The 24,485-nt window shown below is 49.8% G+C and overlaps 1 protein-coding gene across 18 annotated transcripts in view; it reads left to right on the forward strand.

The window, feature by feature from the left end:
* KLC1 (kinesin light chain 1) overlaps positions 1-24,485 on the forward strand; it is a 111,786-nt gene that overhangs the window by 84,116 nt on the left and 3,185 nt on the right. The window contains exons 13-18 of one of the 18 annotated variants that reach the window (XM_055556172.1): positions 4,277-4,326; positions 4,412-4,479; positions 6,507-6,615; positions 12,005-12,166; positions 18,421-18,551; positions 21,851-21,917. In XM_055556172.1, the coding sequence (XP_055412147.1) occupies positions 4,277-4,326; positions 4,412-4,479; positions 6,507-6,615; positions 12,005-12,166; positions 18,421-18,551; positions 21,851-21,917 (587 nt within the window). Of the gene's footprint in view, positions 1-4,276; positions 4,327-4,411; positions 4,480-6,506; positions 6,616-12,004; positions 12,167-16,334; positions 16,386-17,040; positions 17,731-18,420; positions 18,557-21,850; positions 22,201-24,485 lie in introns of those variants that run through there. The other 17 variants (XM_055556152.1, XM_055556155.1, XM_055556160.1 and 14 more) reach the window with 17 other exon arrangements.

Consider the following 24,485-nt stretch of genomic DNA (forward strand, 5'->3'; position numbering starts at 1 on the left):
GGGTCATTAAGACTTTTTTTGTATAGTTCTTCTATGTATTCTTGCCACTTCTTAGTAGCTTCTATTAAGTCCATACCATTTCTATCCTTTATTGTGCCCATCTTTGCATGAAATGTTTCCTTGGTGTCTCTGATTTTCTTGAAGAGATCTCTAGTCTTTCCCATCCTGCTATTTTCCTCTATTTCTTTGCTTGTTCATTGAGGAAGGCTTTCTTACTCTCCTTGCTGCTATTTGGAACTCTGCATTCAAATGGGTGTGTCTTTCCTTTTCTCCTTTGCCTTTCGCTTCTCTTCTTTTCTCAGCTATTTGTAAGACCTCCTCAGACAGCCATTTTGCCTTTTTGCATTTCTTCTTCTTGGGATGGTTTTGATCACCACCTTCTGTACAGTGTTATAAACCTCCATCCATAATTCTTTAGGCACTCTGTCTTATCAGATCTAATCCCTTGAATCTCTCTGTCACTTCCACTGTATAATCATAAGGAATTTGATTTAGGTCATACATGAATGGCCTAGTGGTTTTCCCTACTTTCTTCAGTTGAAGTCTGAATTTGGCAATAAGGAGTTCATGATCTGAGCCACAGTCAGCTCCCGGTCTTGTTTTTGCCAACCGTATAGAGCTTCTCCATCTTCGCTGCAAAGAATATAATCAATCTGATTTTAGTACTGACTATCTGGTGATGTCCATGTGTAAAGTTGTCTCTGGAAGAGGGTTTTTGCTATAACCAGTGCGTTCTCTTGGCAAAACTCTTAGCCTTTGCCCTGCTTCGTTTTGTATTCCAAGGCCAAACTTGACTGTTACACCAGGTATCTCTTGACTTCCTACTTTTGCATTTCAGTCCCCTCTGATGAAAAGGACATCTTTTTTTGGTGTTAGTTCTAGAAGGTCTTGTAGGTCTTCATTGAATCGTTCAACTTCAAGTTTGGCATTAGTGGTTGGGGCATAGACTTGGATTACTGTGATACTGAATGGTTTGCCTTGGAAACGAACAGAGATCATTCTGTTGTTTTTGAGACTGCACCCAGGTACTGCATTTTGGACTCCTTTGTTGACTGTGAGGGCTACTCTATTTCTTCTAAGGGATTCTTGGCCACAGTAGTAGATATAATTATGGTCATCTGAATTAAATTTACCCATTCCGGTCGATTTTAGTTTACTGAATCCTAAATTATCGATATTCACTCTTGCCATCCTGTTTGACCACTTCCAATTTACCTTGATTCATAGACCTAACATGCCAGGTTCCTACACAGTATTGTTGTTTACAGCATCAGACTTTATTTCCATCATCAGTCACATCCACTCTGGGCATTGTTTTCACTTGGGCACCATCTCTTCATTCTTTCTGGAGTTATTTCTCCACTGATTTCCAGTAGTTTATTGGGCACCTACCGACGTGGGGAGTTCATCTTTCAGTGTCATATCTTTTTGCCTTTTTACACTGTTCATGGGGTTCTTAAGGCAAGAATACTGCAGTGTGAGTAAGTTTCAAATACTGTTCAGTCTTTTTTTTTTTAAAAAAGATTGAGATTTAAAATATTTTTTCAGATATTTAAACAGTTTTTGTGCCAGCACCCCTAACTGAATAATCCGTCTGTTCCCTCCACTAAGTCTTAAGGTCTTATTGGTCATATTCTAAATTCTTTATCAAGTCGGTGGTTTCATTGCTGTTGTTAATGGTGGGGGTGGTTTTTGTGTTGAACTGTTTCTTTCCGCTGATGCAGATACTGATTCTGTGTCAGTTACACATCTTCTTGGCTGTTGTGGCTTGAAGTGAGGCAGGTGTGGGAGGGGTGAAGGTAGAACATGTGGTGTGTAGAGGGCTCTCTCATTAATCTTCCTTTTCAGAATTTCCTTGGCTAGTCTCACTTTCTTTTTTTTTGCTTTATTTTTTAAATTGAAGTATAGATTTAAAATGTTAATTACTGCTTTACAACAAAATGATTCGGTTATGAACATATGTACATTCTTCTTAAAGTGTCTTGCGCTGTGGTTTATCACGAGACACTTACTGTCTCTGTGCTGCTCGGCAGGGCCCTGTGGTTTGCCCGTCCTCCACGTGATGGTTGCGCCTGCTGACCTGGCCTCCCTCTCCACTTCCCCCAGCCCGTCAGCAGCTCCCAGTCTGTTCTGTCCCTGAGTCTTGTTTCTGTGTCATAGGTAGGTTTATTTGTGTCGTAATTTAGGTTCTGCATAATGTGGCATCTTGTATTATTTGTCTTTCTCTTTCTGACTTCACTTAGTATGATCCGCTCTAGTTGCATCCATGTTGCTGCAGATGGCATTATTTTATTTTATTTTTAATGACTGAGTAGTATCCCATTGCATGTATGTTACCCGTCCATCTGTCAGTGGACGTTTGGCTTGTCTCCAGGTCTTGGCTACTGCAGACAGTGCTGCCGTAGACAGAGGGTGCCTGCGTCTTTTGCCAGTAGCGCCTTCTCCGGGTGCGTGCCGCGGCATGGACCGGCGGGTCATGTGGTGGCTGTATTTTCTGAGAAACCTCCAGGCTGCTTTCTGTAGCGGCTGCACCACCTTACATTCACACCAGCGGGGCAGGAGGCTTCCTTTTTCTCCTCACCCTCTCCAGCACTTATTGTTTGTAAACTTTAATTATGGCCATCCTGACAGGTGTGAGGTGCCTCATTATAGCTCTGATTCGCACATCTCTGATAATTAGTGATGTTGAGCATTGTCTCATGTGCCTGTTGCTTATCGTCTTTGGAGAAATGTCTATTTAGGTCTTCTGACCATTTTTTGATTGGGTTGTTTGTTCTTTTTTGTATTGCTGAATTGTGAGAGCTATTCGTATATTTTGGAGATTAATCCCTTGTCAGTTGTATCCTTTGCAAATGTTTTCTTCCATTCTGTAGATTGTCTTTTAATTTTGTTTATGGTTTCCTTTGCTGTGCAAGCATTCACTCTTAAAACCAGTATTTAAAACTAGTTTTACTCTTCTCCTATGGCATACCAAATAATCATAATAATAATTAACCATATACACTAGTCTTTCAATGAAAAAAGAAACAGTTGAAATTTGTAATGTTACTTTTCTTAGCAGTTCTGTGAAGTGGGTCACACCTTACTCCATTTTAGGAGCGAGGACCCTACAGCTCAGTGCTTTGCCCAGATCGGGAAGTTATGGGTGGTTGGATTGCGTGGGGACACAGGTCTTGTTCTCTGAAGCCTGAAATACGTCCTCATTGCGGGAAACCTCAAAAATAAGTGCAGAGATGCGAGCAGGAGAGTCTCTGTCATTTCATTACCCAGATACGTCTTTCAGTGTTTTTAGTGCCTCTCCTTCCTTTTTTTCTTATTGATTTGTATAATTGAAACGACACTCTACATAGAATCACATCCACGGATGATTTTCCTTTATGCTGAGAGCTTAAGCATTGTTCATGTCATAACCTTCACTTGTAATACTCCTTGCCTGCCGTGTTGTGGTGCATTAGTTGTTTGAAAGTTTTGGATGAATGGTTATGTGTCAGCGTTCTCAAAAGTTAAGAAAAGTTTAAAGGAATGTTGATTTATAGTTTTTTCACTTTTTCTCTCAACATCTTACTACTTGGACTTTGTTTAATGTTGGGTTCCTCAAATTCTAAATGGTCCCAAGTGTTATGTGCAGATTCTAGCATTGGAAGTTTTCTTACAGGCTTTTTACCTAAGCTCCACTGGGAGACTGGGCTGCAAAGAAACATACTTTCTCTCTGCTAAAGACTCTGCGCCCTGGGAACCTGAGCAGAGGAGCTGTAAACCCCAGACGCACTAGGTCAGGCTTGCTGTAGACACTCAGCTTGGTTTGTGTTCAGGGAAGTCGAGTAGCATCTGCAGCTCGCTAGGAGCACAGTTTTGGAGGACTGAAGTCATTTCTTTTTTATCTGTGAATCCCCAGCTCTCAGAATATAGGCGTTCAGTAAATGCTTGGAGAAACAAGTCAGTGAACAACAACAAAAAGTTTCCTCATAAGGACTTGAGCATTTGTCCGTGGTTTTGACAGTTGCCTCCCTGTCTGGGTGGGCACCTTGGATTCTGTGTCTTCTGTTCACCAAATGGCGCGTAAATGGTCATTTCCTCCATGTTTCTTGGGTCTGGTTCTGCGTCAGAGTCCTTATTCTCCAGTGTGAAGCCTGGTCTGTCCTAGTTGTGAAAAGTAATATCTCAGAAGGATCACATGGAAAACCAAACAGAAACCTTGCAAATGCTGGAACTTGACACTCTGCATAGTGGACTCTGTTATGCTTCAGTTCATGGCATGTTATTTTTTCTTCCATAGATGAAAATAAACCCATTTGGATGCATGCTGAGGAGAGAGAAGAATGCAAAGTAAGAACACATTATTTTGTGAAGTTTTCTAAACTGAATATATTGCTTGATAATTATCTACTTGAAATTCTTTGTTGCAATTCAGGGAAAGCAGAAGGATGGGACGTCCTTTGGAGAGTATGGTGGCTGGTACAAGGCCTGCAAAGTCGACAGGTGCGTCTGCTTGCCTGGGAGACAGGCCCTCAGCCGTGGGAGGCGCTGGCGCTTCGGGGGCAGCCCATAAACCACCTCGTGTGTGAAGTCCTCAGGGTGGTGTGGCTGCACAGGCCCTTATTTTCCCCAGATTCCAGTAAAACTCCATAACTTTGTAAGTGAGGTAATTTATACAAAACCCACCTCAATATGATCCCATGGGCAAAAACATGGGCCCTGTTCATTAATACTGTGTCTTAAGGCTAGCTCCCAGGTTGCAGGAGGAGAGATGGCTAAGTGGAGACAAAGCCTCTAAGGCCATAGGGCAGACTTGCAGGAACAGGCCGGCAGCCCACGAAGCCCGCACTTTGCATCTGTGTCCAGGCGCACACCCCATTTCCTGCAGCCTCAGGGCCTCCGGTCTGCAGAGGGCAACGTGGCTCCTCCACCAGCAGCCCTCCAGCCTGGCCCAGTGCTGTTTCTTCTTCTGACTGGAACGCTTCTTGTCTGTAGTCTTTTCCTGTTTTAACTTTCACTTATCCTCTAAGACTCAGTTTACTAGTCTCCTATTCAGTCCAGTTCAATTCAGTTCAGTTGCTCAGTCGTGTCCGACTCTTTGCGACCCCATGAATCACAGCACGCCAGGCCTCCCTGTCCATCACCAACTCCCGGAGTTCACTCAGACTCATGTCCATCGAGTCAGTGATGCCATCCAGCCATCTTATCCTCTGTCATCCCTTTCTCCTCCTGCCCCCAATCCCTCCCAGCATCAGAGTCTTTTCCAACGAGTCAAGTCTTCGCATGAGGTGGCCAAAGTACTGGAGTTTCAGCTTCAGCATCAGTCCTTCCAAAGAACACCCAGGACTGATCTCCTTTAGGATGGACTGGTTGGATCTCCTTGCAGTCCAAGGGGCTGTCAAGAGTCTTCTCCAACACCACTGTTCAAAAGCATGGATTCTTCAGCGCTCAGCTTTCTTCACAGTCCAACTCTCACATCCATACATGACTACTGGGAAAACCATAGCCTTGAGTAGATGATCTCCTATTACTATTTCGGGAAAACTCTTTTATTCTGAACCCCTAGTTTGGAATAAATATCCCTCTTCTTACTCCCCATAGCACTTACAATAATTTCTGAATTTCACATGCTTTCTCCCGGTACTGTGTAAACTGTCTCAAAACATGGAGTATAGCTGCTTTATTATTTATTTATTTAAAACCATTTATTGTATCTTTTTTGCTGCATTGGGTCTTAGTTGCAGCACACATGGAATCTTTTTTGACCTGCAGTGTCTTTTTTTGCGGCACACACATTCTCTGGTTGTGGCCCTCCGACCTAGTTGCAGTGCAGCATGTGAGATCTAGTTCCCTGACCGAGAATTGAACCCAGACCCCGTGCATTGGGAGTGCAGAGTCCTAGCCACTGATTGGACCACCAGGGCGTTCCCAGCTTATTTCTACAGCTCCTGTCATCAATAAGAGGAAAGCCTCCTGGAGTATATCTGTAGTAACACGAGCTGGATTTACTTCTCATTGTCAGCCAGACTGCTCTGTCAGCAGCACGGAGGCACACCAGCTGTGTCCACACTGCATGGTCCTCCTTTGCACACACAGCCGTCATTCTCTGCCTCGGGTCCCACTGGTGATGGTTTTGGCTCCGCTCTGCTTCCCCTCCTTGCAGGGGAGAGGAGGGTGGACGGCAGCACTTGAGCGCGTGTCCTCTGCGCTGCCTGGCATGGTCAGCTCTGCTTCCGGGGGAAGCTGATGGCCACCGGACACACCCAGCACAGACCTTCCTGCTGAGACGCCCAGTAGGCTGTGTGAGTGGAGAGAGCACTGGGGTTTGTCCCACCAGCCGCAGGGCTCAGTGCCGTAGGCAGGGGATGCATGAGCTAGAAGAGCCTTTTAGGATTTTACAGCTAAAAAGTACTGTAGAAATTAAGCTGTAGCAGCCCTAAGTATGTTTGTCCTTTGGATTAGGTGCTGTTGATGGTGGCTGCTCTGAAACTTAAGTTGAATCAGTTTGTGAATTATATGCTTTCTTCCAGTCCAACTGTCACGACTACTTTAAAAAACCTTGGGGCGCTTTACAGACGTCAAGGCAAATTTGAAGCTGCAGAAACACTGGAAGAAGCAGCCATGAGGTCTCGTAAACAGGTCAGTCAGCAGCCTTCTGCTTGTGGGTTTGAGTTGGATTCTGTTTCATGAGCCGTGTTGAAACACCGATCTAGAGAGAGAAGCATTCACTGATTCAGTTTGTGCAGCTCGATCGGTGCTCAGGTGCCGTGAACGCGACGCCACAGGCACAGGCTGCAGAAGCAGAAGCCAGTCAGAGCCCCAGAGCCAGAAACGCCTGTGCCGTCGGGGACGCTGTCAAGAAAACAGAAGGGCGCCCACAGAGCGGTGGGACGGGTTTGCAGACCACGTCTCTGACGCCGTCTAACATCCGGAACGTATAAGAAGAAAAGGAGCAGCTCATGACAAAATGAACACAGGCCCTAAGTGGATATTCTCTGAAGGTGCTGCACAGCTGCCAGCAGCTCGTGGGAGGCACCGCAGGCGCTCAGTCACCCGGGGACGCGAACGCATGCTCGGCGAGGCGCCGCTGCACGCGCTCTGGGCTGGCTGGAAGGAAGAACACAGCAGAAATAGCAAGTGTTGAGGAGGAGGCTGCACATGGCTGGTGGTGGCGTGGACGGCCCAGCTGCCGGAGAGGGCAGTTGGGGGGGTGTTCCGGGAGCGAGGCCTGGAGCTCCTGCCTAGCCCTGCGCGCCCACTGCTGGCGCCTGCCCGAGAGAGAGGGCAGCCAGGTGCTGGGCAGATGCCTCGGTCCCCTCCCTCCACGCTGGGTTCTGTGCAGCTGCTCTGAGCCCTTGTCCCCTGGAGGCGCAGTCACCAGATCAGCACACAGCCTGTCCCCGCGGGCTTCTGTTCAGACACCCTCTTTAGTGTATGCTGTTGACTCATTAATGCTGACGTCGTGGCCAGCAGCACCGACTCCCGCCCGATAGGAGCTCAGTGTCTCCGTGAGGCATGTCCAGAGGACACTTGAGCACCACTCAAGGGGCCACCGACCAAAATGCAGATGACATGGTTCTGAGTAACTGAGAGTGGAGGCAGGACCCTGTCTGCAGTATGAGATGAAGCAGGAAAGCAGTGTTGCTTTGCTCCTTCTGAGTGCAGATGTGCGTGTTAACTGACTTGAGTTTTCCTCCACCCCGTGTGTGTCAGTGAATCCCCACGCAAGCACTGAGAGTGTTGATTTGGGATGGCAGATCCACTTTGGCCAGTAGGTGAATTGGCAGGTCTGGGCTCCGTGAGTGATGAGGACATATGTCCATGGCAGCATTGGTTTCAGTAGGCTGAACGTCCAGACAGCTGCACGCTCGTCGACAGGTGAGCGGATGCACCATGTGGTCCATCCCTGCGATGGAACGTTATCTGGAAATGAAAAGGACTGCCAAAGCGCTTTGCTTCATCATCTGAGGTGTGTGAGTTATGCTGACACGCAGTTTGTAAAGCATATACAGGCGCTGGTTTTGTGCCGTTTAATCACCGGTTTTCGGAGTTAAGAGATTAATACTTTACTATATATGTGTATGTGTATAAAGATGGCAGGTTTTGTTTTCTGTTTTTAGGACTGGAGGGGCTGATGTGGTTTTTTCCCCAGAATGGCGTATGTGTAGGCTATCATGCAGTTGTTGGTTTATGGCGACTTTTTGGGCTGGGGTGAAAGTTACCCGTCGAGATTCTGTGCAGAGGGATTAGACTAGGCCCGGCAGAGGGCCTGTCCATGGTCTTCTCCCTGCCTGTGCCCCTGCAGGCGCCCCTTCCTGTCCCCCTCCCTGGGTCTCTGACTGAGGGGCTGCTGTTCCGGGGAGGGGGACTCTGAGCACGCGTCCTGGGCGTGCGCAGCGTGGGGTTCTGGCTCTCGGCCTGTGACGCCCCGCATCGTTGGGCCGTGCTGTGAACCAGCACTGCACAGCATTACCAGCCAGCAGCATCTTGAGCCCGGAGCTGAGCTGCAGACATTTGAGAAGGGGCTGCTGGTGCTTTGCTGAGGACGGCCTCTCCTGACGGAGGGCCAGGTCCGCTTCACTGTGGCAGAGACAGCAGCGTGCGTCCTGTTTGGGGTTGTGCCCCTCGAGGAGGAAACCGTGAGGGTCAGCGAAGGGACGGTGTTTGTGTGTGCCGTCTGGGTGCAGGTTCCATTCAGAATGTCAGGCGGGCTGTACCTGGTGATCAGGTGGCTCTGGAGCGCACGTGGGAAGCTCGCTGCCAGGCGCTGGCGCAGGGAGCTGCACTCAGGTGTGCACGGGTGATCCTGAGAGTAAGGTGCCTGGCCTCTGCTTCCCGTCTCTCTCAGGAGCAGGAGAGTTTGCCCTGAAAATGCCTTTCGTAAGCCAGGGGCTAATTGTACTGAGAACAGTGTAATCCGTGAGTCTTCACCGTGTACTTATTTTGTAGGTGTGGAACACCAAACACTTGGTGTTAAAGTGTTAGAACCTGGGCGTTTCCCCAGCGTCTCACGATGAAACTTCCCAGACATTGTCCCCATGTGCTCACCAGCTAGACTGAGTCGTGAGCATCTCTCCCCATCCGTCCTTCAGTCCTTTTGCTCGGATGCCTTTCAAAGTTGTATACCTCAGTGCACTTCCTTCTGACTACTTCAGCATGCACCTCATTACCTGAAGCTCAGTATTCATTCATAGTGTTTTAAAATTTGAGGTAAAAATCTGTATATGGTGAAATGTGCAAGTCTGCATGTTAAGAATCACTGTTCTCACTTACCCTCCAATGTTTAAGAGCTTTTTCCCCCTACTATATGTTTAGTTATCTCAGAAATCCACAATAGACACTCAAAACTAGAGTCAGAAGGTCAGAGTCCCAGGATGCGTGGAGGACAGAGAAGGCCGGTGCAGCAGTTCAGCAAGAGGAAGATCGCCTTCCCCCACACAGGTCTCTGAGGCTGGTGACTGTCTTCCCAGTGAACGCACATTCAAAACCCATGGCACAGTGCTGATAGGAGGAGGGGAGGTTGACAGAGACCAAGCCCTGAGCATTTGGAGTGAGAGCACTGACTCCAAGACCCTAGACCACCAGAGAACTAACCCTGGGGAGGATCAGGTAGTGAGACTCACACAAAGGAGAGGCCACTTGAATGCGTGACCTGGCATCACCCGTCCACCAGTAGCGCCCTGTGCAGGACGCCTCATCTAAACAGCAGACAGGATTACCACGCCACTCGGCCTTGCCCAGCAGAGGAAAAACAAACAAAAAACTCAGCACAGATCTCACCCTGTACGAAGCTTACACAAACCACGGGACCCGCCATAGGAGGGCAGAAACAAAAGGGAAGAAAGAGTTCAGCCTTGAAGCCTGGGAAAAGGAGACCTCAAACACAGTGAGTTAAAAAAAAGTATGTAAAGGCAGAGGAGTACGACACAAATGAAGGAACAAACTGGAGACACAGAGATCCAAATAAATGAAGAGGAAACAGGCAAGCTCCCTGAGAAAGAATTCAGAATAATGATAGTAAAGATGATCAAAAACCTTGAAAACAAAATGGAGGAAAATGCAAGAATCAGTTAACAAAGACCTCGAAGAATTAAAGAATAAATACACAGAGACAAACCACACAATTACTGAAATTAAAAATATTCTAGAAGGAATCAGTAGTAGAATATCTAAAGCAGAAGAACAAATGAGTGAGCTGAAAGATAAAACGGTAGAAATAACTTCTGAAGAGCAGAATAAAGTAAAAAGAGTGAGAAGAACTGAGGATAGTTTCAGAGACCTCTGGGACAATATCAAACCCACTAACATTTGAATTATAGGGGTTCCAGAAGAAGACGAGAAAAAAAAGGGTATGAGAAAAATATTAAAAGAGGTTATAGTTGAAAATTTCCCCAGCATGGAAAAGGAAATAGTCAATCAAGTCGTAAGAGGTGCAGAGAGTCCCGTACAGGATAAACCCAAGGAGAAACACACGAGGACACATACTAATCAAACTAACAAAAAGTAAATTAAAAAAAAAAAACTGCAAGGGAAAAGCACCAAGTAACATATAAAGAAAACCCCACACATTTAACAGCTGATCTTTCAGCAGAAACTGCAGGCCAGAAGGGAATGGCAGGGTATATTTAACGTACTGAAAGGGGAATATCTACAACCAAAATTACTGTACCTGGCAAGGGTCTCATTCAAGATTGATGGAGAAATAAAAAGCTTTTCAGACAAGCAAAAGTTAAAGAGAATTCAGTACCACCAAACCAGTTTTACAATAAATGTTAAAGGGACTTATACAGTCAAGAAATACAAGAGAAGAAAAAGATCTACAAAATCAACCGCAAACAATTAAGAAAATGGCAATAGGAATATATATATATCAATAATTACTATAAATGTAAATTGATTAAATGCTCCAACCAAAAGACACAAAATGGCTGAATGGTTACAAAAACAAGACCCATATATATGCTGTCGACAAGAAACCCACTCCAGATCTTACGACACATATAGACTGAAAGTGAGAGGCTGGAAAAATACACTCCATGCAAGTGGGAAGCAAAGGAAAGCTGGATTAGCAATCCTCGTATCAGACAAAGTAGCCTTAAAATAAAGAAGGTGATGAGATAAGGAAGGACACTACGTAATGATCAAGGGATCGATCCAAGAGGAAGACATAGCAATCGTAAATATCTGTGCACCAACATAGGCACACCATGCATAAGACAAACACTAACAGACATAAAAGGAGAACTTGACAGCAACACAGTAACAGTAGGAGACTTTAACAGCCCACTCACACCAGTGGACAGATCACCCAAACAAAATTAATAAGGAAACAGATCTTAAATGATACATTAGGTGAGATGGGTCTCATTGATACCTTTTGGACATTCCATCCAAATGCAGAAGAATACACCGTCTCACATCCTCATGGAACATTCTCCAGGATAGACCAAATCTTGGGTTACAAATCGAACCTCAGTAAATTTAAGAAAATTGTCATAGAAAGGAATGCATTTGAGTCGGTTTTAATGAGGTGGATGAACCTAGAACCTATTATACAGAGTGAGGTAAGCAGAAAGAGAATGATAAATACTGTATTCTAACTCATATATATGGAATCTAGTAAAATGGTACTGAAGAATTTATTTACAGGGCAGCAGTGGAGAAACAGAGAATAGACTTAGGAACCTGGGGAGAGGGGAGGAGAGGGTGAGAGGCATGGAGCGAGTAACAGGGAAACTTACAACACCATGTGTAAAATAGAGGCCTTGTGTAAAATAGCCTCGGGAGTCTGCTCTGTGGCTCAGCAAACTCACACAGGGCTCTGAATCAACCTAGAGAGGTGGGATGGGGCAGGAGACCGGATGGGAGGTATGTATACCTTTGGCTGATTCATGTTGAGGTTGACAGAAAACAACAGAATTCTGTAAAGCAGTTATCCTTCAATAAAAAATGTAAAAAAGAGAAAGAAACCCATAGTAAAACTTCACCGCTAATGGATCAAACCCTTGTCCCCCTGCCTGGCTCGCAGGGTCTTGACAATGTTCACAAACAGAGAGTAGCCGAAGTGCTGAATGACCCTGAGAACACGGAGAAGCGGCGGAGCCGGGAGAGCCTGAGTGTGGACGTGGTCAAGTACGAGAGCGGCCCTGACGGAGGGGAGGAAGTGAGTATGAGCGTAGAGTGGAACGGGGTAAGTACAGTACGCAGCGCGCCTGCCCAGCCCCGCCCGGAGGCCGCGCCCGGCGCCCGGCTCACCTGTAGGCAGCCTCCTTTTCTCAAACTAAGTACAAATTAAGCCTTTTGTAAGTTCCAATCTTCTGCTAATACTGCAATCTGTTACTTGTTTGAAGAGATTGTCTTCTCTTTAGGAATCTGTGAGAGCTGTTGGCTTTCTTCTGAGCACGTAATGCTGATTGAGTGTCCTGGTGGTTTAAAGCATACTCCATCATCTGGTTTGATTTTAATGTTAGGATTAGTGCGGCAGAGAACTAACTCGCTTTTTTAACTTAACCCATTTTCATTGCTAACTTCAGTGCTCCTAATTTCACTGACGAGGCCGCTGTAGATTTTGTTAGAATTAATCAATCCTTCAAAGGAAGATGATGATCCAAGTAGAACTTGTCTGTAGAAGAGAACAGGACAGGGCCTCCCACGGGGCGCTGGTGGTGAAGAAGCCACCCGCCTCTGCAGGAGACGTAAGACATGCAGGTTCAGTCCCTGGGTTGGAAGATCCCCTGGAGGAGGGCCTGCCAGGGGCCTTTGGGTTGCAAGCTTGTGCCTGCATCGGACACTTGTCACCTCCCTGGCAGACTGCCTCTGTGGAGCGTCTTCCTATCGCTGTTCTCCAGGGTTGCCGGAGAGCACGTGGCCTTCTGCACGTTTCCCAGTGAGCTGCTGTAACACATTGAGCTGGTGTCTTTGAAATTTCACTTTTATGGGAGAGGGTTGAATGCAAGTTTACTTTTAATATAGTCAGGTGTACTGTTCATTTTTGTTTGGGAAGTCATATAATGCAATCTGATGCGGGTTTCCCAGGTTGCTCAGTGGTAAGAATCTACCTGCAATGCGGGAGACCTGGGTTCTATTCCTGGGTCGAGAAGAGTCCCTGGAGAAGGGAATGGCAACCCACTCCAGTGTTAGTATTCTTGCTTGGCGAATTCCATGGACAGAGGAGCCTGGTGGGCTATAGTCCATGGAGTTGCAAAGAGTTGGACTAAATAACAATAATAAAAAATACAGTCTGACTAGTTATAACTGTGCAGATGTTTTGCCAAATAGTTTAGGGTCTTTCTTACAGTCTCTTTTTGAACCTGTTCTTTGGGATTTTCTCTGGCTGTAGCAGTTGAGCAAGGGTCAGCATTCTAGGTTGACGTTTTACACAGAACATTACTGGCCAGACTTTCAGGGAGAGCGCCTTTTACTGTCTTTATCTGGCAGCTTCCTGGCTTTGGTTCTTCCTGTGCCAAGACAACCAATCAGCATGTGCTTTGACCACGCGCCCGTTGGGCAGTCGTCTGGGGCGAGCCGGCGGCGGCGCAGCCCTGCGGGTGTCCGCGTCCAGCCCGCACTGTGTACTGTGCTCTCCCCGTGGCCATGCTGGCTGCTGTCCGCGTGCTTTGTGTAGAGGGCCCGCCCTCTGCTAGTCCTCAGAAGCCAGGGGCAGGGTTTGATCCTTCAGAGTGAAGTTCTGGGGGGAGCTTTCTCTTGAGACAGTATTTCTAGGTCAATGTTTGAGTGACATCATGGGATAATAAAATCATTGACACCTCAGGGCTCTCTTAGAGTCTTCAAGACTGAGAGCCGGGGTGAGGAGAGCTGCTCTCATCCCTGTGGAGGGTGAGCTGTGGGTGCAGAGGGTGGAGGCTCCCACCTCCCCCCAGTGCCTGCCTGCTCCCGCTTTCGTCTCCTGTTGCCTCTCGCTGGGACAGGCTGTCACTCAGGATGTGCACATAGCGGGCACTGGGTACCTATTTACTTAACTCCTAGACACCAGCAGCTCTGTGTCTTTGACAAAATCCATTCCAAGGCACTTGGCGTGGCAGTGGGTTCATTGGCTGAAAATAATCTAGTTTTAGGTCACCCAGTGCAGCACCTAAAATCATTTTGGGCAGCATAAGGACCACCTCCCCCCAAATGGGGTCTTCTGTGAAGCAGCGAGTAAGCAGAGAGCCCCTGGGGTTCACCGGCGAGGGACAGCGAGAGCCCGCTGAGACCACCCCACTCCCGCGGGCCTCGCTCTCAGACCGGCTTCCCCTGGAAGCGTTGAGGTTCAGGGACCATGCTGCTTTCCCAGCGGTTGACTTGTTCTGTTTTCACTGCATATGTTTTAAGAAGAGGCAAGAAAGCCTTATGCACCCTTAGGTGTTCTTTAAATTCAGCTTTGCTGAATCAGAGGAGCCTGTTGCAAGCGTCCCCTGGGTTTGGGGCTCACACACACTGTTCCCACCTTCTCTGCCCAGGTGTGACGTTAAGTCCTGATGCCATCTTGGCATGAGTGCAGGCTTCCCTGGGGCTCCAAGGCAAACAGATGAAGAATTGTTGCTGTTTGCAGCCACTTTCTGTGGGCATTAAGATTTTCTCAGTGTTATGCAGTCAGGATAAAAGATAGAAATAAATTGAGAGTTGAGGCAGGTGCTGAGGCTGGACCTGTCTGTAACTTAACATTTCAGATCACAGGTTCTGCAAGCCTGCTGCCCTGTTCTTCACTATCATAAGGACTTGGTACACACTCAAAATGAGAAAATGCTATTTAGGTTTTATTTTATATTGGGGTTAGGGTTAGATTTTTTTTAAAAAGGATTTCACGGATAAAAGAATTTGTCCCCTAATAAGTAATGTGAGCCAAGTGGACAAAAATACAAAAAGGTTTCAGTGCTCCTTAAAAAGTTTGGAAGGTGGAGGGAAAGCGCTGAGTAGCCCTCACTTGGGTTTTCACAGGACCCCAGGCCCAGGCCTTCTCAGCACTCAGAAGTAACCCTGACCATGAAGGGCAGTCAGAGAGGACAAGTGGGTTATGATCATGACCCCGGCAGATACTGCACGGCTGGCTCAGCACCCAGCTGAATCGTATGCTATTAAAATACGAGAGCAGTAAGCCTGCTGGACGTATTCTAATAATTCAGGTGAAGTTTCAGAATCAGATTCTCAACATGGTAGATAATTTGTTTAGAGAGGTACAATTCTGTTCTTTTTTTACTGTACCATGAAGACCATAATTGAAGTACCTGAAAGTGTAACTCCATCAAGCATTGTTTTTAGGTAGACTTTTCAGGTCTAACAGTCACTCTCAGGATAAGTCTTCATGGTCCTGCCTCTGAAGACAGACGCTCTGTGCACAGTAGCCCTTTCTGGGGACACTGGCCTCGTGGGTCTCTGCGGACCACGTGTGTCAGTCCTGGACCTGGGTTCCCCGCAGGCCGTGCGGAGCCGCAGGGCTGCTCTGTGATGAAGGAGTTGCATTGGCAGTGGTCCCCCCAGGCTTCCAGGAAACGCCGCACGTCTGCTGTTCTGGGTGGAGCATCAGCCTGGAGCGCCGGGGTCCTTGTGAAGGAGCCCCGCTTCTCGTCAGCATTCTTGTCAGTCTGCCCCCCATGTTAATGATTCTGAAAGCTTCTCACCCAGTAAGCTCTTCCCCAGGATTGCTGGGAATGAGATATAGTGTTTAATTACAAATAGTTTAATTTTTATTTTCAAAAAAAAATAACATTAGGAAGACAACGAAAACATAGCAAAGGAAAAGAGTTTAACAGTAGCAGTCCCCTGAGTCTGAGGCCAGTGCGAGCTGCTGTGCAGCCCTGCGCTCTCAGTGTCTGTTGGAACCCTGCCCTTTGATGCAGGGGTTCTTCCGTGGCAGGATAGAGGTCTAGACTGTTTTCCAAGTTGAATGCAGGGCCACTTCCTACCGCTGAAGTGTGTGCTGAGTAGAAACGCACCCGGTTTGGGTGGGTTGGTGCTGTCCTGATGGTTCTCTGAGGGGAGGGTCCCAGGGGGTGGTCCCAGGGGCTGAGAGCAAGGAGGGCGGCACCGGTCCCAGGTCTGCTCCACCCCCCCCACCCCGCCCTGCCTGCTCTGTGGGGGGCGGGGAGAGAGTGCATGTGTGCGTGTGTGGGAGAGATACTTCTGGAACCCGAGTGAAGTGGCTGTCCCGTACTCTGAGTGTCTAGGACAGGAATATTATAAATGACACTCTATAGTGTAGCACTGAATTTTGAAGTGAACGGAAGTTAAACTGTTTACAGAATTATTATATTAACATTTTAATAACATTCTTTTTCTGAAGAGCAGCAAGAACTTATGTTTTCTTGTCCTCCCAGCACTGATGGGGAGTTGGTAACAAGTTTTATTTTTCCATTTTAAAGATGAGAAAGATGAAGCTCGGGCTGGTTAAATGACTTGCTCAGCATCGCATGGTGAGTCAGCGCGGGTGGGCGGGGCGCAGGTCCCTTTGGGCGGGCTCCCCGCCGGCCAGGACCGGGATGTGCGCTGCCGCGGAGATCCGCCAAGCCGCAGTTACTTTTACTTTGGATTATCAACTGCATGTTTAAAATGTGCTATAAACTTTGAAAGCCAGTGTTTCTTAAAATGTCTGAAATGTCAGTGTATTTTAGAGGAGGTCCTGTCTGAGTTCAGGGGTCCCTGTGTAGCTCAGGGCTGCAGGATCCCTGGGTCAAGGCTGGCATGAGTGCACTCCTCGCCCACCGCGGGGTCTTCCTGTGGCCACTGTGCTTTTCATTTCGTAATCTCCTTATGCACAGTAATTCCAAAGACATTTCACGGTTGTGTATCAAGGAGATTTCTGCCACGGTGCCAGTCCATGTTCTAAACTGTTGGATTTTATTCTGACAACGATTCGGCGTGATGAGTAGATGAAGTAAAGGTGGCTTATAGAAGGCCCAGGGCCTGTTTTATCTGGGGCTGGCGGGAGCAGGCAGCAGGCAATCCCAAAGACCCAAGCGGCTGAAACGCCGCCACGGAGCTGTGACCTAGAAATACTGTGGGCCGGGCGGCGCTGCGAGGGCGCGCTCCGCCCGCTCACCGGGCTCTCTCTCCGTTTCTGTCTGACAGGCCTAGCCGCCCTGTGCGAAACCCGCTGTCTCCTGCATGACGGGCTCCTCCTCTCTCTTCAGTGCTGACCGCTGTCTAGCATCCCTAGGATTCTCTCTCTGACTGGCCACTCCTTCTGGTGCTGCTGTCCTGTCGGGGGTTCCTTATCTCTGTATACATGTAGCTTTGCCAGATATGTACTTAGTGATACAGACTGTATTAATACACCATCTACTGTGTGATACACGAGTTAGACGACCAAGCGCGACTCGCCGTCCCCTTGTGAGAGGTAGTTGGTAGTCCCCCGTGTCCCTGCTGTGGCATGACGGTGCCCGTGACCCTCCTAGGCTCTCAGAGTAGGGCATGTGCTCTCCAGGGCGCCCGGCGGTCCTGGCGGGACCACCCTGGGCCCTGGGCGCTCCCCTTTGGATCGTGCTCAAGTAGAATCTGCTGTGTAGTCTCTGTGTGGAATTTTGGCAATTCTGCTTTTCTCTACTAATCTTTAAGTGTTCAGTGATTTGTGTATTTGTGTCTTTCTAACTTCTAATAAACTCACTCCAACTGACCTGTGTCTTGGTGTCTGTCTGCCTCATAGAACTTCTCACGCTTTCCATGGAATGCGGCCTTGCCAGAGCTTCTAGAGGGGCAGGGATGGGGCTCCTGTTCATCTAACCAGGTGGTTCCTTCTGAGAATAAAAGTTGCTCTCTACACGTTTTCCTCTTGAGTGTTTGATTTTCATGTCCAGATTCTGCTGCGTGTTTCAGTTATTAATGTCTGAATCGAGAATGGGGAAGCTGGGCGCACTTGTTTCCTGCGAAGGTCTAAGGGTTTTTATTTACTTGTCTAGAATGAGTGTTTTGTTTACTTTTCCCACCACTTTTATAATCAGCATGTAATAAAACAGTCCTTTAAACCTGAGTGAAGCAGCAGTGTGTCTGTCGCACGCAGGCAGAGCTGTTGAAAGGGGGCTGCCTGCGTCAGGCCCGGGTGCTCCGGGTCCTGTACCGTTACGTGGACCCAGTGCCTCCATGTTCATTAAACCTGGAGTCTGATTTTGGTGATACTTCTAGAAGCTGCCTTAATTTCCTTGAGACTTTCTGTGTATCTTTTGTTTTAAAACAGTAATGCAGTAATGTAATTAATTTTCTTTTGGGGATTTTATTATTTTTGTTTGAATAAGCTTTTTCATGTTCAAAGGTTTTCATGTTGTTTTGGTTATCTTTAATGAAATTTAAAATGGGAAGACTTTGAAGTTTATTTGAAGCGTATTTACATACATGGTAAATTGGTAATTTCCGTAGGGATCATAAGCAGCAAGTCACAGGCCGGCAGGTTGACCTGATGTGGATTCCTGGAAGGAGAACCCCTTGCAGTTTCACATTTGTTCACGTCTCTTTCAGGATGGCACTGGATCTTTAAAACGCAGTGGCTCCTTTAGCAAACTCCGGGCTTCAATTAGACGCAGCAGTGAGAAGCTGGTTAGGAAGCTGAAGGGAGGAAGTGCACGAGACAGTGAGCCAAGGAACCCCGGGTAACTATCTCCAGCCCCACCCCGCCCACCGTGCCCTCCTCCCCCGCCAGCCCGGCACGCACTCCAGCCGCCGCATGCACTCCAGCCTCGCCCCACGTGGTGGCCATGCAGGGTTCAGTAGTCACAGTCTAATTATTTGCCAGGACAAGTTGAGAAATAATTGTGAAATTTCCTGTTTAGAGGCTAAAAGAGCTGACGGCTTTAAAGAATTATGGAATTCTTTAGTTTTGTTACATGTTCAAAGAAAGCCTTAGCAGTGAAAAATAAGAATTTAATATTAAAATACTGAGCATACTAACTTCTTTTCTCTTATCATGCATTATTCATTTTTAAAGCCAGTTTTAATCTTTTGAAATCAACTGCCAGCTATGAGTATATTAAATCCCATCATACAGGTACTACTGTAGGAAGAAAATGGTTTGACAAGACTTTTTGTTATAATGAATTTCTTTTGGAGATTTAAAAAACCTTAGCTTTTGCCATGTGTTTAGAAAAGGGTCTCAGGGATGAATCTTTTAGGGTGTTTTGAACAAAAGCTTTTGTCAGAGGAATTTGGATCTAAGATACTCCTTGTCTTTTATGAGGATCGTCAGGGAAGGGCTCTTTGTCCTCCTCTCGTAAGTGTTGACAAGTCGCCTGGTTTCTGGGTTACTTTTGGCATGCATGGCTTCCTCCTCCTGGATGCGTTTCTTCCAGAAGCACTGGGCTGTGCTGTACGCTGGCCTGTGAAGCTCAGCCTCCCTAACACGGTGCCTACTGTTTAAACGTTGATTCTTAGTATCACTCAGCTTTAAAGCGTTTCACGCTGAGTGCTGTAGTGATTCTGACCCGTCACTCCTTGGGGTGATGTGTGGGATGGAAAGCTGGGCCCCTTTGCTATCGGGCATGTCCTGTCTTGCTCCTCCGTCCTCGGGGAGGGTCCGGGTCCCGAGACCCCCTGGTGTTGCCCAGCCCCACCCCCGGGCCCGAGCTCCGCTGGTGGGGAGGGGGCCCGCCTCAGCTCTGCGCCCCGCCACGGTTCGGCTGCTGGGGGACGTGCTTCCCAGTGGCTTTGGAGGCCAGAGGGACGGTTGGACTTCTGTATGCTGCCATTGCCCTGCTTCTCAGAAGTGTCTGCAGCCGCGTCTGCACAGGGAGTCGTGTGAGCCCCACCGACGTCCACTGTGAAGCCGCTGCAGGGTTTGGACGCGGGGGTTGTCGTGCCGATGGCAGTCCTGCCTGGAGAAGACAAGTGCGGTTAGGGAAGGAGGTCCTGAGGGGCCCACGTTTGACTTCCAGAGCTAACACGACGGGGTGCTGCCTGCCCGTCTGATGTTTGGAAGATTGAACCTCTTGTTCCCAAGCTGGGAGGGCTGAGCCGCTTGCTGGGCGCCTGCCACTTCCACCCCTTCTGCAGCCGCTCTGAGGCGTGCAGGGACCACACAGCACGCGTTCAATGTCTACAGGCCGCCCCCGGGGTGGCCACACGGCGGCGGGCCTGAGGGGCTGGGCGTCTTACAGCCTGTCTGCAATGCAGAGCCCAGTCCCAAGTCCCGGGCTGTGGCGGAGCTCATGGTTTGTATCTTGTGCGGCTCGTTCATGGTGCTTAGGGCCCAAGCTGAGGCCTGATGAGGATGAAGCCCACCTCGGAACAGACTAACAGTGTTCATACATAGTATACTTGGGATGGCATCTTATGGAACTTTTTGAAAAGTAAATAATTTAGGTTTAGGCCATCAAATGCATAAGACAAAGTAATCTTTCCAGATAAGAGTAACACTCTTAGTTCACTGGGCAGGTGACTCTCCGATCCGAGGGGGCCTCAGGATCTCCTGGGTTGGGGCCCGTCCCTGCGTTTCTGATGGGCGGGGGGCGCACGAGGGGGTCTTGCCCTTCCAGCAGGTTCCTGGGTCGTGCCAGTGCTGCTGGTTGGGCCACATATGACAGGCACCGAGCTGGGGGTTGTGGGAGGGGGTCTGTGGCCTGTGGTGGGCACAGTCCAGGAGGCCCTGGACGCCTTGGCAGTGCAGACCCTGGGGGTTTAAGTCAAGGTGAGGATGCGATTCAGAGGAGGTGTTGACAGGCATCAAGTTACTCTTTCATCTCACCTTGTAAAGAGAAGTTTGAGCACAAAGGTGGTGTATCTTTCTTAGAAAACGCTAGCTGGCCAATTACATCGGAGACTCGTGAAGCATGCCCAGATGTCCGTGCTTTGCTCCTGAGAGGTTCTGGACAGAGGAAAGGCCACGCAGGGCTCCGGGTTCCTGGGGACGTTTCTCTCCTGTCCTGGGGGGAGGTTTGCGGAGCGAGTTTACTTGGGGATAAGTCAGTTAAGGCTTTGTTTTGGTGCAGTTTGCTCGGTGAGACCCAGGACGTGCCTGCTGTGTGCCTGGCACTCGGCCTGCGGCGCTGGTGGCCACTCGGCCAGGTCCTGGGCCTCTGGTGCCTGCACGGGCGTGCGTGTGCATGTCTGGTTGTGCTCGGCCTCCGTGCCTGTGCTTCAGCCTCACAGCCACGCGCTCAGCACAGCGGTCACTGTTGACGTCAACAGCTCAGATGCAGAATCACTGATCCTGTCAAACACTTAAAATCACCCTTCCTGTTGGTCCTTTCAGCTTCTAAAGTAAGGTGACTTCTGTTTGAGGTCATCCATGGTGGCAGTAAGCAATGCAGTATTTATCCATAATTTAAGTTTAGATTGTAGGTGATTTGCAGGATATATTAAGTATTTTAAAGGTGTCAAATTGAAGATAAAAGTAAATATATGTACAAAGCTCTATGTTTTGTGTAAAGCCAAACCCATGAAATTTGTTTGAAATTTTGGTTTCTAGGCAGAGAAACCCTAGCCTCAGAGTTTTACTAATAAAAGGTTATTTTTCTTAGATTTAATATGGAAAAATCTATGAAGTACATAGTACGTTCATGCATTTGATCTCAGCAGTGAGCTTCGCGGGGCCCTCTTTGGCACAGTTGCTCAGGGCTGCGTTTGTGGGCTTGCGGGTGGCACTGGCCGGGCCTCTCGGCTCCCGGAGGAGCTGGGCTTCAGAAAGGGAGGCTCTGAGGATGTTGAGGTTTAACCGAGACAGGCTTTTTGCCGAGGAAGACGCAGAGAAACTGCAGTTTTTAATCTAACGGGTGCGGAATACGGTATATCTGGGGCATCCATGTTGGGACCTGGGCGAGCTGCAGACCTGCCCCGGTCAGGGCCGGCCCAGGCCCCGCGGTGACAGGCCTGGAGGGGGGCGGCTTGGCTGTGCTCCCCGCTCCTGGTGACTCACGTGCTGACGCTTTGTCCTTGCATGTCCGCCGGGCCGGTACAGCATGAAGCGAGCCAGTTCTCTGAATGTCCTTAACCTGGGTGGCAAGGCGGCCGAAGACCGTTTCCAAGCACGGAGCCCCACCCCGCTTTAGCGTCCTCCGCCGTCTGGACGGTGCTGGCGGGGCCTTGGCGCCCCAGTCCCAGCACGGGTGTCGGCGTGTGGCCTTCCCGACCCCAGACGAACACACATCACGGCGACGTGCTCGGTCGGCATGGACCGAGCTACTGAATGGTGGGAGCGCTCGCCTTGGGAGCATTGTTAGCGTATAAATGGTCTTCAAAATGTTGATTGACAATTAAAAGCTAAATGATAAAGTAATGACAAAACTTGACCAGTTGTTGATGTGTATTATTAATTTATGATTTTGGCCTCCAGCAGTGCCGGAGTGTGTGACCAGTGTAACGGGGCTAAGCTGCTCAGTGTTTCTGAATTACCGGGAACTTGAGCGAGACGAACAGTCACTCTGTCGCCTGTCCAAGTCCCACATGAACCGGCCGTCTTTCCACTTGAGACTGTTGGCGCCCCCTCTCCATCAGACGTGGCCTCTTTGTCTTCCGTGTGGGGCCGGGCCCCTGGCCCTTCTGTGACCTGGGGCGGGCAGCTGTCCCTGGACCAGGCATCCTGGGCACTGCACCCGGCTCCCAGTTGCCTCAGTCCCCCTGGTGACTGTGATGCCCTTAGGCGGTGGAGGGCCGGCTGGTGTGCTGACCCCCGCTCCCCCCAGCACCCGGGGTGACGGTCCACAGGCCTCTGGTCAGGGGTGCTGACCCCCGCTCCCCCCAGCACCCGGGGTGACGGTCCACAGGCCTCTGGTCAGGGGTGCTGACCCCCGCTCCCCCCAGCACCCGGGGTGACGGTCCACAGGCCTCTGGTCAGGGGTGCTGACCCCAGCTCCCCCCAGCACCCGGGGTGGCTGTGTACAGGCCTCGGGTCAGGGGTGCTGACCCCCACTCCCTCTGGCCAGGGGCTGTGTGGGGCCTGGAGGTTGCGTTCCTGGTGAGGACGTGAAGGAAAGCCCCTTTGTTTTCACAAGGTCGGGAGTCGATACAGTCCCCTCGCCTGATTCTTGCTGCTTGCACACGCACGTCTGAGCGGCAGGACTCCTGTGACCTGGGTCAGTGCCAAGACCACAGAGGCCGGTGTCCATGAGGCGCTGGGGAGAGTGACCTCTCCTCTCTCTCTCTCATGCAGAAACGAAGGTGTTGTCTAGCAGGTTTGAGGGCCCCGAGTGCCAGGCCCCCAGGGGAGGCAGAGCTAAGTTAAGCCCCGAGGCTAACGCGCAGAGACGCTCAGAGCTTGGCCAGGGCCCTCCCCCTTCAGGGGCCGCCTCCTTTCCTGAGTTCCGTTGAGTTCTGCAGCCCTCATGCCCACGAGCTGCCACAGCCGACAGTGAGGCCACTGCCCACCGACTCCGCCAGCGCTGAAACCTGCTTTCAGCTGTGCTGTGTTAAGACTATTCACAGAGACGGGAACCTTAAACATGTCCTTGGAGAAAGGGAATGGGTGACTGGTGGCTGCGGGCAGGCCCTGCCCCACTTGGCAGCCCCTTTGCAGCCTGTGCCCCTCCTGGGCCCTGTGCACACGGAGATGCGTGTTTTCCTTTTCAAAGCTCTTCTTTGGAGGGTTAAGTAACACAGGGTAGTTCTGACGGAAGCATTTTCAGATCAGCCCTGAGATTGCTCAGGGGAATCATGATGCGCCAGCTGGTTCGCTGAGGGCGACTCCAGGTGGTGCCCGCTGAGCACGGGGCGCGTGCACGCTGAGGCGGGTCTGGGGGTGGGCATCCGGTGCCATCAGATTCCAGGGGTAGTTCATCTTCCTGTTGATGAGGTGGGAGACGTCCCAGCAGAGGCGCGCCCAGCCACCTTGCCCTCACGAGCTGCTCTGGGTCAGGTGGTGTGCCTCCTGGGGGCTCTCTCTGGGGACCCCTTGCTGCATGTGTCCTTCACCCCAGCAGGGAAGGGGGGCAGCAGCAGCCCCCTGGGGTCTTCTCATGGCGAGGCAGGGCTTTAAACTTGGGAGTTTCTCTAATCGAGGAACGGACCACCCCTGCACAGGGCCTACTTGTGAGTGCCGCTGCGTCCCTGGAGGCTGGGGCTCCGGACCCCTCTATGCGCTGCAGCTGCTTAGGGGTCAGGGCGTTCTTTCTGAGTGCTCCCTAGAGGTGCTGGAAAGGAGCGGAAGAGCAGGGCCGTGTCCCCTGCCACGTGGGCACTGTGGCCCTTACAGGTGCCCGTCCAGGTAGGGGACGATGTGTCTGTCGCCTCACAGCCCGGAGGGGGGCCGCGGCACCGTCCCAGCTCCTGCCTCCACTGCGTTCATGCTTTCTCCCAGCCGCGGAGCTGGTTCAGGATGTGTGAAACCACCCAGGTTGCCTTAGTGACTGCGGTCTCTGGGAAAACAAAGGGCGTTCAGAAAGAGTGAGCCTGGCGCTGAGGACAGAACGCTCCCAGCTGGTGGAGACAGACCTCCTCTGCAGGGCCCTGGGGTGACCCTAGCCTGGCGTGGAGCCCGCTGGCCCCTTTCCTGAGGGTGTGGTGGCCTCTGCAAGGCCGCGTGGAGAGTGTTCGGGTGAGCGGGCGGGCTGCTAAGAGCCGGCCTGTTCAGTCGGGGGCGCTCTGTTCTGGTCTTTGAG

This window comes from Bubalus kerabau, chromosome 19, assembly GCF_029407905.1.
Source record: "Bubalus kerabau isolate K-KA32 ecotype Philippines breed swamp buffalo chromosome 19, PCC_UOA_SB_1v2, whole genome shotgun sequence".
In the NCBI taxonomy this organism is placed as follows: Eukaryota; Metazoa; Chordata; class Mammalia; order Artiodactyla; family Bovidae; genus Bubalus; species Bubalus kerabau.